The following is a 19,052-nucleotide window of genomic DNA, read 5'->3' on the forward strand; positions in this document are numbered from 1 at the left end:
GGAGTCTTGATGCTCCGTTTAGGAATTCGGGGCGGTTACTCGCTTCACCCGTTTCCGCTTATTCGGGTCCCATTCGGGGCGGTTACTCGTTGCGCCCGCTTCCTTTATTCGGGTCCCATCCGATCTTAGACCATGGATCTAAGTATGGGCTGGGCCTGTGAAATGAATATGACCCGGTTTAGCCTCGCAGGTCATCAAACCTATATATTAAATTAATTTAGTGATTTCCTTTTAAAAATAATAAAGTTCCAACGACCACATATATATATAAAAAAGAGTAGAGAAATGTTGATGATCACCGCAATCCTCCACAGTCTTCCTTTATATCGGCCATTTCCAAACACTATCATCACCTTGTCGGCCTCTCCAATCTCTCTCTCTCTCTCCTCATCAAGAACCTCCATAGCTTTCTCTCTCTAGATATCTCCATTTTCAATTCATCAAACTCTTGAATTTAAACAATGAAACGCCATGAAATAGCTACTCTTCAAAGAAACACTAGCTCTACCAGAAGCTCAAAAAAGATAATCCCCTCAAACTACATCCGATCAACGTCTCCAATTTCAGACCGGGAAGACATCTCCGATAAACTCCTCTTCCGTCGAGATTCTCCGATCTCAATCCAATACCTCAACAAAATCAATTCAAGATTCTCAGCTCTTCTCCGTTCTGTTTTCAAGATTGTTTCAATCCCGAACATAATTATTCCGACGTGTAAATGGCTCTCCCTCCCATCTCCTCTCTCAATCACACCTTCACTCGGCCGGAAAATCACCGGTACTCTTTTCGGAAACCGCCGTGGCCACGTCAGCTTCTCCGTGCAAGACGATCCCCGGTCCGAACCGGTGTTGCTGCTTGAATTAGCAATGTCGACTTCCATGTTAGTTAAAGAAATGGCGTCTGGTCTGGTTCGGATTGCACTGGAGTGCGAAAAAGTTCATGCTCCGGTTAACGGCGGAGGAGGGGGGAGATCGGCGGGGAAGCTGTTTAAGGAGCCGAAGTGGAGTATGTATTGTAATGGGAGAAAGTGTGGGTATGCGGTGTCGCGGTCGTGCACGGAGATTGATTGGCACGTGCTGAGCACGGTGCAGAGTGTGTCGGTCGGAGCTGGGGTTATTCCGATGGTGGAAGATGGGCGGAAGGGTGGTGGTGTATCGGAGGGGGAATTGCTGTATATGAGAGCTAAGTTTGAGCGAGTTGTGGGTGGCCGTGACTCGGAGGCGTTTTATATGATGAACCCGGATGGAACTGGAGGGCCTGAACTCAGTATATTTCTTTTAAGAATATGAATTTTTTTTTTAAACAAGGGCTTGTTTGGTGGTAATTATTTTTGATATAGTAGGTTTTGTAAGGTAAAAGATTGTTTGCTTTAAATTAATTAGTGACGCGTGGCCTTATGTTTTTCCTTTTTCTTAATTTCTAATTCATACTTCCATTATTTTCACTTTTACGAAAAGAAAATATTCTGAATAGATTCGTTTAAAAATATATAGGTAAAAAAGTTTAGTTTTCTCTTCAAAAAAAAAAGTTTAGTTTTGGATGATTTGACTTTTTCCAAGCAGGTCGGTTGGAAAAATTCTACTAATAATCGGGATGTGTATAGAAATATTTATATGGACCTTAATGATCAAATGAATTTGGTCATTTACCGTTAGATCTAGGTTTATTAAATCTAAATCGTAGGATGTTTTGAATCTACACCTTAGAATTTTTATAAGCCTAGATCTAATGGTGAATAACCAAATACTTTATAGTCATTAGAATCCATGTGATCAAAACTAGGAACGTATAATAGTTTGTCACTCAAATGATACCTTATTACGAGTTGAGATGACATGGTATTAGTTAAGTGAAATGATTATTACTAGTTCCGGTCTGTAGTATAATTTTTCTATAAGGAGTAACATTTGTTAAAATTCTAACAAGACTGTGAATTGTGGAAATGAGAGGAACAAATAATTACTTCACATTTTTCAATAGAAGTTTTTTATTTTCTCAGTTTTAATATTCCATTTTTCCAATAGTTGTTTCCATGTAATTTATAGGTGAAATGTAATTTTAGTATGGTATGTTTTGTCAATCATTTCAATTTTCAATATAGATTCTATCGTTATGAAAGTTTATGGTTGATTTGATCGTAGTTAGATATTTTCTTCTGAACTTCTAAATGAATCTATTACCGAAGTTCAGGATCTAGAGACTTTTTATCGTTTTAAAGATCTGGTTTATAAACCATTATTAGCTCATTTATGAGACTATTATTATTTTTAAAGATAATCAGTGAATTAGGTAGTTCTTTCTGTTTTTCAAATATTCAGCTCTCATTCTCACTATGAACTGTGAATGATTGATCTACTCCCTCTTATCAATATTGTCTGTACCTTCATTAATGAATCCCGATTACTTTTATTGAAAGAAGAATATTAGCTATCTTAATTCTAATATATACACAACGGAAAAAAGTTTATTACGATGTTAATATTTATAATTTAACAATGATTTTCTACGTCGTTAACAATTTACTTACATGCGAATCACGGTTATCTGTTTATAGATTTTTAAATCAAACGATTGTTGTTGTAAATTGGACAAACTAAAATATTTATTTTTAGGGTCAATTACAAAACTAGCACCTTTTTGGGGGTTAGTTTTCATTTCTAACACACTTTCAAAATCTCACCAAAACTAACACATTTCATTAACTAATTTCCAACCTTACCCTCATCTCTAACACTCCGCTCCCGCTCTTCAATATTCGAACTTCCATCACTCTAACCTAACACCCCTCTATTCATCTCTATAACTTTCCGGCGATTCATTAGCCGATTCTGTACATTTCATCCGGCGAATCTCTGTTACTTGGAGTTGACATGGCGAGAACACAAAGCTCAGACAACGAATCGAACTCAGAAGGAAGAACGAAAAAGAGGGTAAATAACTTGACTTTACATTTGCGTTTCTCTCTTCTATTGCATGTACATTTGTTGTGTTTGAGAAGGAACATTTCGTTTCGTTTCGTTTCGTTTACTGCTTCTGGTGTTAGGGTTTTTTCTGGGTTCGTCTGGTGTTAGGAAGTCATTCGGTTTGGTTGAAATTCGTCGATGTGTATGTTCATCGGCAACCTAATTGTAGATAGCACATATTCATAGACAGCCTAATGGCCGATAGAACATCCATAACGATGATATACTGCCGCTATAATATTCATATCGTCGATCAGTTTGCCGATAGAACTTTCATATCGTCGTTATAATGCCGATAGAACATTCATATCGACGTTATATTGCCGATAGAACATTAATATCGACGTTATATTGCCGATAGAACATTCATATCGACGTTATATTGCCGATAACTCTCTTATTCTAGCATACGCTAGCTCATTCTAGGTCAACGTTATAATTAGCTTGATTTTATGTTCCCTGATGATATGTCTACAATATTTTTCAGCATGATCGTGTAGACAAGAGGAAGAGAGATGAGCATGCCTCTCCGTCGAAGAAGAAAGCCAAGAAGAAACCTGCATATAAATACAAAAAAGCATTTGGAACGGAAAGCGTCATCACGGTTAGGTGTAACCTACAAGCAGCAGAACAGATAAAGGGGTTGTTAACATCAGACCAACTAAATCTATTTAGGAAGAGTTGCTTCGGCCAGTACTTGGAAATGACCAATACAGTATTTACAGGAGTCCTATGCCACACCGTTTTAACAAGGGAGATCATACGTGAAGACCTCAAACCCAGGGAGCTTTGCTTCAGAGTTAGAGGTGTTGAGTTAAGATTTGGGGATTGGGAGTTTGGACTCCTAAGTGGGTTACGGTTTGGGGACATGGAAGCATTTCTGGAAAGGTTCAGTGGGATAAAGAAGCCATATAGATTTAGGAATAAGTTTTTTCCAGGCATCCCTACACCATCCTATAAAGACGTGGAAACAATTATGCTGCAAACTGTTTGGAAGGATCAGTCTGACCAGGATGCAGTTTCATTTGCCATGTTGTATTTTGCCATTGGCTGTGTGTTGGATAACACTCGGGAAAAAAAAGTTCTTCGTTGGGTGTTGGAACTTGCTGAATTTCCAAGATTGTTTAACGAGTTCCCGTGGGGTGTTTGTGGCTGGGATGTGACCTACAAGTCTCTTGTTAATGGAATAGATGGTGGAAAAGACCGAATTGATCAATTGATCGCTTATAGGGAGAATTTAAGGATTAACCGTGTCTCATACAACCTATATGGTTTTGCATACGTATTTCAGGTATGATGTGTGTATATTCTATATACTAGAAATGTTGGTCATAGGCATAAATAATGAATTGGACCTTTGTTGCAGGCTTGGTTGTTGGAAGTATGGGATGCCACCCTGACATGGTATGAGAAGAAAGGCACTCGCATCCCACGATGGCTACGATGGAAAAAGACCGCTATCGCTAAATTGCCCAAAGTCCTAACCATTTTTGAAGTAAGTTGACCAAGCATTGTGCCTATATGTGTCACTATTATGCTATACATCTGACTGATTTGTTTATTTGTACATTTGTATTGTATTTTTAGTCGGGTGTAAAACCAAATGTCACAAAACTTACAGCTGAAGACACCGAGAAAGAAAGCTCATGGTATGATCATCTAGTAAACCATATGGATGGTCTGCATTGTAATTATGACCATGTCTTTGCCGATTTGGAAAAGGTGCAAGAGGAGGAAAAAGGGCAAGAGGCTGCAAAGGGGAAGGAGGTGGAAGAAGAGGGGAAAGAGGAGCAAGAGGATGAAGGTATGGAAAAGGAGGAACAGGAGGGATTGGGTACATATGAAGGCGGATATGTTGATGTAGAGGATGGCAGTGAATCTGATACTGATAATGATGAAAATGCCTTCATTGTCTCACCTAGAGTACCTGTCCAGAAGAAGAAACACTCTGGTATTGAACGAGTACTGAGGAGGATGTTTGATGAGCACGAGAAGAAGATGAATGCCAAGTTTGATGAGCAGGAAAAGATGATAACTGAACACTTTGGTCAGCAAGATAGGAAACTGAATACCCTTGTAAATAGATTGTCCGTTGTAGAACGTGATGTGCAGGAACTGAAGTCACAACGCGATGTTGATATGTATGATATGGGGATTGGAGGACAAGGTCTGGATGACCAAACTGTTCAGGAGGAGAGGGAGAATAGAGAAACTGAGGAGAAGATAGACCAGGAGGAGAAGGAGAATAAAGATCAGGAGGAGAAGGAGAAGAAAGAGCAGGAGGAGAGGGCTACGAAAAAACAGATGGAAAGGGAGAAGAAGCAGCAGGAGGAGATGGAGAAGAAAGAGCAGGAGGAGAAGGAGAAGAAAGATCATGAGGAGAGGGCTAAAAAAGAACAGGATGAAAGGGAGAAGCAGCAGAAGGAGATGGAGAAGAAAGAGCAGGAGGAGAGGGAGAAGAAAGAGCAGGAGGAGAAGGAGAAGAAAGATCATGAGGAGAGGGCTAAAAAAGAACAAGATGAAAGGGAGAAGCAGCAGAAGGAGATGGAGAAGAAAGAGCAGGAGGAGAGGGAGAAGAAAGAGCAGGAGGAGAAGGAGAAGAAAGATCATGAGGAGAGGGCTAAGAAAGAACAGGAGGAAAGGGAGAAGAAGCAGCAGGAGGAGAGGGCTAAGAAAGAACAGGAGGAAAGAGAGAAGAAGCAGCAGGAGAGGGAAATTGTTATAATGATTGATGTAAGTTTGTTTTTAACGTTTAAGGTGGTGCTTTTAACTGAATTCACAATGAGGACATTCTAATGTGTTTGTGCAACGAATCAATGGGATGAAAGAGTTTCACAGTCGGCCCTGGTATGAGGTTAAACATGTGCTAATACCCATCAATTATAAAGGAGAACACTGGTTACTCGGTGTGTTCTACGTGGAAGAAATGAGGATAGAGTTCTATGATAGTCTGGAGTCAAATGCATCCAAATAATCAATGGACAAATGGCTTGAACCCCGTTTTCGTATCATGACAAGAGCAATGGAAGAGGCCGAGTTTTGGAAGAAAAGTGGGCGGCCTGATAACGGCAATAGATTGATAAAGTGGGAGAGGGCTCGCGGGTGCCCACAACAGCTGCGCAAATCCAATGATTGTGGTGTCTTCCTATGCTTGTTTGCTCAGCATTATGTTGAAAAAGGGCCATTATGTATGGATTATGGATTCTCTGGGTTTGATGGACGTTTCTATAGGCTGCGGGTGTGCTTGGAACTCTTCAACCAAAGATTGTTGAACCAGAATGATCTTATTCCAATGCCTAATTTGCTTGGCTTGTAATCTATTATAACATGTAAACGTTTGTTGGTAACTTATAAATGTATATTATTGGTGACATCTTCTTGTTGTACAAGGCCGATATGGAAACATATCGGCGATTACGTATGGACATATGGGGTCATGGAAGGCGTGGACATAGCCAATATGGAAACATATCGGCGTGTACAATGTCAATATGGAAACATATCGGCGATTACGTAGGGACATATGGGGTCATGGAAGGCGTGGACATATCCGATATGGAAACATATCGGCGTGTACAATGTCTTACAATAATCAGGTAACAACATGTACGATTCTTCAGGTGTACCACTCGCGCTATCTACCGCCCAACATCTTGCTCTCCAAGCTTGCATGTAAGATAGATTGATTGAAAATAATTTTTCAATCTCCCAAATGATGTGACTTGGACGGTACACCCGATTCTCCATATCTAACTTCTCACTAAGTATGATACCTGCTACTCATTTCCCCGCTTGCCTGTGATGTGGCAATAGTTGTCCACCCCTATCACAAGTGTGACTGTCCATACTGTCAATTCTCCGAAGTATGAACATATCTGAACCGAGTATGACTCCACCTCTAGCCCGCCACTTGCATGTGTCAACATGCTTGCATCGGACCTCAAACAAGGACTTAGTTGATCTGTGCACCTTCCATTCGAACATATTATCAATTGAATATCTCCCAAGTGCATCTTGCAGTTCTCGTTTGCTTTTGAACATATCATGCGCCTTCAACCCATCACCCCCGGAAGATCCTGTACTTTTGATCGGAATGCCTACATCCTCTGGTACTTGTGGAACAAAACGAAATGGATCCGTTCTCCTCCTCATTCTTGTATCATCATCAATCTCATGCAAATTTGGTTGAACATTATCAATCGATGGTTCTGAAACGGATCTTTGGCGATGATCGTTATCATATACGTGATCATCATTGTCAAATCCATTGTAGTCGTTATCGTATCCATGGTCATCGTTATCACATCCATTACCATATCCTTGATCATCCCCGTGCACTACATTATCATACCCACAATTGTGATCCAATGTAATATCGTCTAGCCCAAGAGGAGATTGGGTATATGGATTCATGACATGTTTTGCCGGACCACGAGTCTCAATTTCTATGTTAGGCACACAATAACTTATTCTGGTTGCCTCTGCTTCAGCAACATTTTGTGGACTGAATTCACCAACAGTTGGTCGTCTTACTTCTGCACCAATTGGATGTTTTACTTCCGCAACTTTTTGACGCCTCACTTCAGCAACCATTGGTCGCCTTACTTCCGCAACACTTGTTCGAGAAGTCATAGTCACATATAATGGCATCACATCGGGTTTATTCCATCTACAAAACTCAACGAAACCAGCTATATCACTATCATCCACAATTTGTGCTAATCGTCCAAAAAGTTTATTTGGACCTTATGTTGTGTGCATTGCCATTTGTATGTCAAAACAGGTTGCATCAACATTCAGGGAAGCGTGAATTCTATCTCTCAAAGTTTGGTAATCAGTTGGGGTTGAAAAATGGAGCACCTTAGATTGACCACCAACGTATATCATAGTGTCCATTGGCCCCTCTTTTTTCCATTCTCCATCCCACGAAACCATACACAGACAAATATTCGGGGTGGACATATTTCTGCATTACCATAAACACATAAGTAAATTAAATGTTATATTATTGTAACTAAACGAAGAAAGTTAACGAAAATTATATATTATTGGTATTCACACTTCAAACTATGAGATATGCCGATATATGTCGATGCAACTTGCATATAGACACATATCGGCGCATATACGTCGATACGGCTCATATATCGACGTATATCGACGGAATCTGAATAGCCGTTTTTCTAGAATGATCTGTTAAGCGGTGCCTTAAATGCATGTAATGATGACTTTGACTATCAGGCTAAGCATTAAATACGTCGATACATGCCGATACAACATAGATTTCGACACCTATCGGCACGTATCTGCAAAGTATTGTCGGTTTGAATGTCGATACGGATTATATATCGACGTATATCGACGGAATATGAATAGACGTTTTTCTGGAATACTCTATTAGTGAGCATTAAATGCAGGTAATGATTAATTTGACTTTCACTCTTCTTCGAATGCCACTCTTATTCGAATATCACCCTATAGTCTGTTGAGATTCCCCATGCATATTACAATTCCTTCATCTATAAATAGACTCATTACCTGTTCATACTTTATTATTCATTCTAGTAAACTCTTCAGTTCTCAAGTTTATCCAAAAACAATGGCAGCGTCACCACCGGGATCACCACAGTCGCCACCACCACCACCACCTCATCCTATGCCTGAGTTCGAAGAACTCATGGCTTCTTTCATCCTCTCGTTCCGTGATGGAGACACGGACGAAATCGTCAGGTTCATGAGGGGCATGGCACAAACCATGTCTTAAACTGCAGAAGAGACCTCTGACCTTCTGGAGTCAGTCATGGCCCAAAACAGGCGGCTCAGGAAGACAGTAAGGCGCCTCAAGCGGGACTTGGAGAAGTCCAAGAAGGACTACGCTGAGGTGTTAATGGTCCTGAGTACCAATAATTGTGTTTTTTTTTGTTTTGTTTTTAATGTTTACGTACTTATATTAGTTGTTCTGTGTTTGTTTCTTTTTTTTTTGTTTATGTGTTTTGTGTTTGTTACTCTGTTTTTTTCGTTTTTTAATGTTTTATGTATTTCTTTCCTTTTTAATATATAATATAAAAATTATGCATATGTTTTATGTGCTTTGTGTTTGAATTTTATGATTTAGAATGGAAAATCACACATCTCTGAATGTCGATATGAATCTTGTATCGACATTCATATCGACAGTATCGACATTCATATCGACAGTATCGACAATAATCGACACTGTCGAGAAAATCGCAGATTGAAGTTCCAAATCAAATGCATCTTCTTACAATTGATGTCACTCATTTTAGGGTTTCGCACGAACAGGAATAGCATGAATAGACGACAACAACGATATACATTGGGTTTCAAAGAAACAAACCGATACATCAACAATGAATAGGACGAAGCTTTAAATATTGTAAATTCATGAAAAACTTACATGATTGTGTATAAAATCTTGAAGCACACACTGTGGGTTGGATTGATTGTTGATCGTTAGCTGTAAATTGATCCCGTTCTTTAGAGAGAGAGAGAGACAGAGAGAGAGAGAGAGAGCGCGGGACGAAAAGAGAAAAATGGGGGGAAGACAACGTTATTAAAAGGTTAGAGATGAGGGTAAGGTTGGAAATTAGTTAATGAAATGTGTTAGTTTTGGTGAGATTTTGAAAGTGTGTTAGAAATGAAAACTAACCCCTAAAAAGGTGCTAGTTTTGTAATTGTCCCTTATTTTTATAATTTTTTTAATATTATGGAGAAATACGAACCATCTAATTAAAGATTAAATAGTAATTTTATGAACTTGTAATTAATTGATGATGTACCAAAAATTATTAATTTATTATATGAATACAAGAGAACCACATGTATCTTATTTTATGATAACTCGTACTTTTGTTTTCTTTCTAATTAACAAAAGGAATTACAAAAAAATATGATATCTATATCATATAATAATGGATATATCATATTTATATAATATGATATTTGTGCACGCGTACGTGTAACTTTTCAGGAAAAAGAAAAAATTATTTAAAAAAATGATAAGGCATGCTCATTGCCTTGTTGGACTGCTCCTATCCATTTTAATTAATTGGAGTTTCACAATAATTTATTTAGGGGGTGTTTGTTTGCCTACTTTTCACCTTCTGTTTGCCTTTTTAGTTTAAAAGGCAGAGTTTTAGGTGTTTGGTTAGACTCCTCCTGTTTGCCTTTTACAGTTGAAAAGCATCATTAAGTGTTTGGTTAGTGACCTCCTGTTTACCTTTTACACCTGAAAAGCAGCCTTTTACAAAAGCAGAGAATCTCTGCTTTTTGGAAAAACAGTTTTTTCCAACAGCAAACAGCAACCAGTAACAACAAACAGCAAACCGTAACAACAAATAGCAAACAGCAACAACAAACAGTAGGTAAAACAAACGGACCCTTAATATATCTATTAATATGAATATGGGATGTGTTCATATAGACACTCCGATGATTAATTAGTATTCCAATAATAAGATAAAGTAAATATAGAAAAAGATTCTTTAGTGTGAAAGAGATATATTTTAGGATTCTTTTACCAATAATGTGTCTCCTCTCCTTATTGGGACTGAGCAGTGAAGTTTATTTACAAGCGTGTCCATATGACCTTGTAGGCCTGATGACAAAAGCTTGTGGGTTTGTAAGCATGATAATGTTGCATGGATGAGTGGCTTACTGGGCTTTGTAAACCCGCAATCCACTTACCCCATCATCTATTATTAATTTTAGCAAACTACACTAAACCAGCTACGAAATCACAAGTAAATTTGAATAATGTCCAAGTAATTCAGTACTACAAAATAATTCTCAAATGAAGTTTGAATAATGTACAAGTAATTCTCAAGGTGATTCCAGCATCGAGAGGGGAAGGAACGGACGGAGCCTCCTTAAATCCCTCATTGTCTCCCCTGCTTGAGAGATGATACTGTTGATAAAATTAGAATTTTATCTTTTAGGTGGGTGTCGAACATAGGTTGTGACAGACCCCTCCCCCTCATTCATTCGAAATGATACCCTTTACCTTTCTCTCCTCATTCCTTTCTCCCTCTCTCAATTGCTGGAATGTAAAGGTGGGTTGCTATTACTTCTATCACGACGATATAAAGGAGAAAATATAAATAAACAAGTGCAAGACAAACAAAATCGATAAAATAAATAAACATTTTGTGGTGAATATAGGACTGGTACATTGCAGGGCCAATTTTACACGTACGTGAGTAAAAAAAAAAAAAAAGAAGAGATTCAAGGGATTTGAAGCCATGACTTTTACAGCAAAACATGCCTCATAATCAAACCAACCATTTTAAAATATTTAAATAATATTATAAATAAGTTTTAATATACTAAAATTAGGAAGAACTATCAAGTACCGAACGAATTTTATTCAATGATGGAGTGGGCGGCCGGAACCCCTAAACCCTGGGTTGATTCCACCAAGAGAAACCAAAACTATTCATAATACCAATAGTTCTAACAATTGGGATCAAAATCATCCATGATAGAAGTTGATCCGATGGCTATCCCATTCTTTCTCCGCTCCAATTGGGGAGATTATTTGAATATTTAACAAAACTTTTGATTTGTTAAGAGCAACAAATTCAGTTCTAAATTTACAGTAAAAAGGTCTATAGTATTCGGTAAATAACTAAATTTTGTGTAAATGTAGGATTTTTTTTTTTTGGAAGAAATGTAGGAACTTTTTTTGTAATATTTTTTTAGTAGAAATATATATATATATATATATATATAATAAAATGCCACATATCATTCTATTAACTTAAAAATACGAGTACAATACCAATCAAAGAGGAATAAAACCTCCATACCATACATGCAAAGATCCACAAACGGAAGAAATAGATTACAAAGAGCAATACATAGACTACCAAAAGCAATAAAACCAGAAAAGATACAAATACAACAAACATAAAAATCATGTCCTTCTCGTAAGTCGAATCCCATTGAACAACCGTTCTAATCCATACTTCATCATTTAGGCTCTTCCGGACGTTCGGATATGAGTCATTTCTGTTTGTGCATCAACGCAGATCTACAGATCTACGGACAGGGGCGGATGTAGGGGGGCTCTAAGACCGAAAAAAAATATAAAAGAAAGAAGTATAGCTCACAAGTGTAGATCTGACGAAAAAAGAAGTTCAAAAAGGAATATAAACTTCAAATTAACAAGAAAATGTAAATATAAAATAAAAAACGAAAGCTAAAATATAAATGGAAGGAGGAATAAGGAAGATAAGCTTTTTTCTTTCGCCTCTAAATAAACCTGAAAAGTGACGGTGATGGTGATAGTAGTGGAAATGACCGGATCTGAAATAAAGAAAAGAGATGAAAAAGTAGAGAGAAGGAGATTATTTTTTTAGTAGAAAGATTTGCATATTAATTTTGTTGACTTTTTAGTCTTTCTACAAAAGGAATAATATGTTGTCTGATGTGTGATGCCTTATAATTAAATTATTACAAATAAATAAAAGTAATATCTGTTCTGATTTCAGTTTTCATTATTTTCCACCATTTTATTTTATTATCATAAAACAATATCTGCATGCTCAACAATATATTTAGTAATAAGAACCTTTTTAAAATTTTAAGACATTAAAAATCTATTCTATCACATAACATAACAACAACCAACAATCATGTGCCAAATTCATATATGTTAGAAAGATAAACTAAATTAGGATTTGAAGATATTTTTGTTGAATATTCTCTGAAAACCTACAAATATTTGCAGTTATATAAGATATTTACAAGTCAATCAAAATTAGATAGCATGGCAACTCATCTAATATTCTTAGGAATATAGTTTTTTATTTTTTATAAATTTCTATTAAAGATAATTTAAATAATAGAAGTTTTAGTGAGGGTGTAACATGGATCTAAAATTCATATATAAGACTTTAATCTAGCTGTAAAGTTATATAGCTTGGTTAACTATTTTCAAAAATTAATATATTTATATAGCCCCCCAGATAGCCCATTAAGTGTCACGTTTGTCCAAATTTCAAAATTTTAATATTTTAGGTCTATTAAGCGGTGGGGGTTTTCCATTCTTAAACAAGAGCGAGGGTTCAGAGATATGGTTAAGCGTTAGGGGCTTTTAGGGTTCGAGTACATCTAACATGGCTTTATGGACAATATGTGTGTATACACATCATGAGAGCTTCAAACCCTTTTAATATTTTTAATTTTGTTCACTCATATCATACTATTTTTTTAATTTCTTTGAGTACATCAGACATTTGTTAATTCTATTTTCTGAAAACAAAAGGGATCACGGAACCCAATTTTTGAATTTTAGAGATAATGGGTTTTAATCTACTGATCTACAGATCTACGTATACATGCAGATCATATAAGCTGTATTTTTATTTATTTATTTTACACATATACCATTGATATTTTGCTAATAGTATGTAAATCCCAGATTTATTGCGGTGGTTTTCACTTGGTCCTTAAATCAGTTACTATTACGTCAAATTTACTAGAATTTAGAGTGGAGATTAAAACCATTACACGACCTAAATTTAATAAGTATTGATTTAATCGGTACTCATCAAATTCATTTTAATATCAATTTTTGATTTTAATGTGGACGCACTCAAGTTGTAAAGACTATTTAACCTTTCTTTTCGAGCTAAAATCATTCCTCCTTTAATTTTGTTTTTGTTTAATCGCATCAACCACATCAATTGGGATAACGTACAAAAATACCCCTAATCTTGACGTCTATAAGCAATTTTATCTCCAACGTCTAAAATTGTATAATTTTAACTCTAAGTTTGGTAATCCCGAGCAATTTTACCCCAAAGTTAGCAAGTTAGTCAATTTCAGACATCATTAAAAAAATAGAGATATTTTAATCTCGTATTCTGCATTAGTTGTTTTTTAAAAAAAATTGTATTTTTTTTTTGTAATTTCATAATAGAATTTGAAATTATTATTTTTCTAAATTTGACAAAACAATTGAGTTTTTCATTTTTTAACCGACTCGTACATAATATAGTATAATTTATTAATTTTATTTTTTTCTTTATGTGTATATATATATGTTTGTGATTTGTTACTAATGGTGATAAAATAGTGCAACGTGTATTGTGACCCCACGTAATAATTAAAATAGTGGGACCTCTTATAATATATGTGGGTCCATATTACACATGTCAAAATATGTATGGAAGGTCTTCTATTTGACATGGAGAACGAGGTGCTTCTAATAATTTGCCGTGTACTAGTTAGGACAAAATTAATGACTGACAAGACAGTTTGATGAGTAATTCTCAAATTAATTCAACTTATCAACTTTAGAAGGTTAAAATTGCTAATAGGTATCAACGTTATGAAGAGGTTCTTAAGATCTGTTTGGTGTGTCGTAATGCAATGTAATATAATTAAAGTTGTAATATAATGGAATGGAATAGTGATTTCATTACCATTTTTTATTTATTAAGAAATTAAAAGAAAATGATGAAATGTAATTACTATTAAATACTTACTTTTTTTCCCTAGTTAAATGTAATCATAAAATTTTATTTACATATAAAATCAACGAAAAACAAGAAAACTTAAAAATTGTCGAATTAAGTATATAGTTTTTCGCGTTTTTATATTTTTCTCATTTTTTCATTTTTTTTTGCTTATTTTCTCGTTTCAGTTTTCATAAATTTTTTTTTTTTTTTTTGCGTTTTTAAGAAGAATGATATGTGAGATGAGACAAATGAAAATTTAGATGGAGCTTTATATGTATGAATTAAGATTACATGATTTAGATGTAATAAGAATTCAAGTCATTTTTTATGTAATGAGAATTACAAGAGTTGTTGAAGAAAATCTAATATTTGGACTTGTCATTCCATTACAACAAAATTTTAACATACAACCAAACATGGTAATGAACCTTCAATGTAATAGACATTTCATTACAAAGTCCATTACATCTTACCAGACGAGCATTTAGTGATTTGAGGAGTAGCTAAGACACTATTAGAGTTCGTTTTTAACTCTATTTCTTAAAATTTTAACTTAAGAACCCAATTAAAAGGCTGTTGGAGATGCTCTAATCTTTTAATTTTAATTTTAATTTATATTATATAAACTTTCAGACAAAATTAACTTTTAACTTTTATTTTCATTAGTCCATTTATAACTTTTATATTCCATTACCTCTTTTAACTCTTATTTTTATTAGGGAAATATACACAGAAATTCATATTTAAGAAATTATTTACAATTATGTCAAGTACTAATTTAAATAATATCAAATTAAAAAAATCACTGTTTTTCATATATTTTAAGAAGTATGTTTTATGAATTAGGAGTCTAAGATATACTGTATTTTTTAGGGTTTAGGATTTATGAATTTAGGTTTAAAATTTATAAATTAGGATATAAAATCATAATTTATTTGTGATATATAGAAAAAATAATATATTAAAAATTAAATTTTATAATATGATTTAATTGTAATTATTTTTTTAAAAATCAATTTAATTGTAATTCTATATTCAAATATAATTTTTTTTAAGTAAATAGCCTTTTTTTTGTTTTGAAGAAATAAATAGCCGTTTTTATTAGATTAACCTCCAATTTCCAAACCAAGAATAAAGTCCACTGCATCCAAAAGAAAATCAAATCCAAAGTAAAGCCCACTAGCCCACTACATTTTTAAATTAATGTAACAAAGCAAAAAGAAAAAAAAAATGAATTAAAAGCAAAAATTTATGAATCATTTGTTTGTCCAAACTGAAAATCAATTGAATTTTCAGTTAAAATATTATTTTCTTCCTGATTTTTTTTTTTTGTAATTACTCTTTTAAAATACACATTATTCTGAAGATTACTCTTTTAAATGCAATTACTCTACCAAAACCTATTATTTTTTATTCTGTCAATTTTTTTACCAACGGTTATAATTATTCCTCATTGTTCCAACGGTTTAAACTACACACAATTCCAACCATTCCAACAGCTATTATTTTTTATAATTTAATTTTTTATTCTGCCAAAATTTTACTATCAATTAAACGTAATTCTTTCATTTTTTATTACAACCTATTTTATTATTCTCAAGTTCAACAAATACAAGAAAAGAAAGTTAAAGTAATTGTAAATTTAATGTAATAAGGGATAAACTTTCTTCCTAATCAAGCTGAACAGATTAAAAAAAAGTTGAAATTCTCATGAAAGATATTTCAAGAATGAATGAAGCCCATTTGTTACAACACGATAAAATAAAAAAATTCAAACATATATGAATTTCTTTAATTGTTGATACGGTATTAGTTGAATGGGCCAAACGCTTAGACTTTGATCAAGGACCGAATCTAACATTTGGACCCAAGCCCATGGTCTTAGCTAAGGATGACAACGCGTACTCTACCCGCGGATACCCGGCACTACCCGACCCTAATGGGACTACCCGTACTCTGTATAAAAGGGTATGGGACGGGTATGGGATCAAAACCATTACCCGTTAGGGTAATGGGACGGGTATGGGAAGACCCCCCAGGGTACCCGGTACCCGTTACCCGTCATAAATTTTTTATATATTAAAAAAATATTATTGTGTTTTAGATGTAAGATGTGAGATTTGAATATTAACCTTTTGTTCTTTAACCATTAAGTGATACCACTAAACTATTTTATTTTTATTGATTAAGGTTCAATTTGTTCAATTTTTAAATCGATGATTTATTAAATTTATACTTTGTTAAATTTGTAATATTTTTTATTTTATTTATTGATTCTTAACGGGTAAGGGTACCTGCGGGTACCCGTGAATTAAATGGGAAGGGTATGGGATGCAAAACATATACCCGTTAGGATAATGGGAAGGGTACGAGTAGTTAAAAAATAAAAGGGTAAGGGTTTGGGATTGACACTACCCACGGGCACCCTACCCGTTGCCATCCCTAATACTTCGCTACCAATATCTAATATGTCTTTAAACTGTATACACAAACCATATTCCCACTGAATATAATCTTTAATAATAAAAAAACCACTTGTCTGAACTACTCTAGATAGATATGAAAATCATTATTAGAACATTCTCAATTACATTTTCTTAGTCCAGAAATAATTCACATAATATTCTCAAACTCATTTTCTCGATCTATTTTTCAAATAAGTACCACTATCATAAACAATTATCATTCAATTAATTATTTTATAATTATAATCAAAATTATTAAAAAAAATTCTAATTGTTCAAAAAAAAAAAATTCTAATTAATATATCTATAATCTCTACACTTCCCGTAAAATCATATATTAACTCCATTAATTAAAGTTATTCAAAATATTCTATAAATAAAATTGAAAATAATTTTCTTTCAAAAAAAAAAAAATTGAAAATAATTTAAAATCGAATTAATCTTATTAGTCCATTTTTGGTCTATGAAATAGTAACTTTAAGTGGCAAAGTTAATTTGAACTGATTATATCTTAGACTCGTGATACAACTAAGAGCCCATTAATACCAATTTTATCTTCAAATTCATTATCATTTATTCCAAATTTGAAAAAAAAGCCCGCTTATACCATACCCAAAATATCCCTAATTTGGACCTTAAATCAAAATCTTATGAACAATACTATTCTAAATCCATACTTGATTAATCATTGAAATCGAACTATGCAAAATCGGATTTTTTTTTTAATGCAAAATCGGATTTTTATTCCATTCTTCTCCACTTCACTTTAACACCATATCTCTTATCCTCTCAAAAACATAACTTAATAAGATAAGGAGATAACATACATTTTTGGTAGACAAAGAAGGCTCGCCTAGAGAAAAAGAAAAAAAGAACTAAATTATGATCCCACGCGGCGACTATGTACGGAGCCGCTTCTATTTTCAGAAAGAATGATTTAGATGCTTGCAGGAGGCGCATCAAACTCATAGTGACCTAGAGAGTAAGAACTTGCGAAGTTCGCCAGCTCGGTTACCTTCTCTATATGTATATATATCCTTAAAAATCAAAACTTCTTTTATTTTTTATTATTTTATTTATTTATTCGAGGATGACCACCTCATGCTTTTAAGCATTCTATTTCTATGTGTATAATTGAATTTTTTTTTTATTATGGTCCAATCGATTGAACCTTACCCATAAAAACATAAGTGTGTATGTTTTTTTACACGAACTATAACCCGAATAAGATGATATGCTTTTATTATTATTATTATTGGTGCCGTACACGGTAGAAGTTACTTGACACACATAAATAATACCTTACTACATGCCACATTTTTTTCTTTTACTTTTGTAGTTAATTTTTTGAAAAAAATAATTATATCAAATCCATCTTCATGTGTAAAGTGGGTTTCACCATTTAATGACGCCTAATGACACTATAATGACACAATAATATTAGAATCCAATTACATATTTTTCTTAGTTTTTATTTTATTTTATCTTTTAATAACTAAATGTTAGACATCACTTTCATCTGAATCCACTAACATATAATATAATATCATAGTAATCTAATCATCATTTTTTTTGAATGAAGAATGAAAGAATATATTACTAAAAAAAACAGCCATAAGGCTTACAATCGTTGAGGGGATAGTGTTAGTTACTATCGTAGAAGAGGTATCTAATCCTAAACGAGCCGCTTCATCAGCCACCCGGTTAGCATTCCTACGAACAAAATGAAATTTTAAACTAGGAATTGAATTAGCAAGCATACGGCAGTCTGTTAATATAGTTCCTAGACTAGAAAGATCATCTTCATCTTCCTTTAGTAACGAGTTGATAATGGTTTGCGCATCTCCCTCAACTTTGACGATTTGGTCTTCTCTCTCTTTGATCCAGCTTAATGCTTCTCTACAAGTGATGGCTCCTGCTATTGTCGGGTCAATGATTCCGGTCTCTGCTCCATACCTGGCTGCTATGAATTGTCCTTGTGTGTCTCTCAGTACAACTCCAAAACCAAAACAATTTGCGTTTATTCGTACAACATCGTCGAAATTCAGTTTAAGGCCTGCAGTGGGCGCTCGGTTTGTCGCTGTGTCTTGTTCGGCACTTGTCGGATTCGCTTGTTGCGCACGTCGCCAGGAAAGAAT

The 19,052-nt window shown here is 34.4% G+C and overlaps 1 protein-coding gene across 1 annotated transcript; it reads left to right on the forward strand.

Moving 5' to 3' along the window:
- The first annotated feature begins 286 nt into the window (after positions 1-286).
- Positions 287-1,405, forward strand: LOC136209143 (protein MIZU-KUSSEI 1). Its single transcript, XM_066000526.1, has one exon. The coding sequence runs from the start codon at positions 462-464 to the stop codon at positions 1,287-1,289; it is 828 nt and encodes a 275-aa protein (XP_065856598.1). The 5' UTR covers positions 287-461; the 3' UTR covers positions 1,290-1,405.
- Positions 1,406-19,052: the final 17,647 nt, after the last annotated feature.

This window comes from Euphorbia lathyris, chromosome 10, assembly GCF_963576675.1.
Source record: "Euphorbia lathyris chromosome 10, ddEupLath1.1, whole genome shotgun sequence".
Taxonomy (NCBI): Eukaryota; Viridiplantae; Streptophyta; class Magnoliopsida; order Malpighiales; family Euphorbiaceae; genus Euphorbia; species Euphorbia lathyris.

Bases quoted from the DNA above. Each gene is read 5' to 3' on its own strand.
- LOC136209143 (XM_066000526.1), top strand. From the start codon at position 462: ATGAAACGCCATGAAATAGCTACTCTTCAAAGAAACACTAGCTCTACC.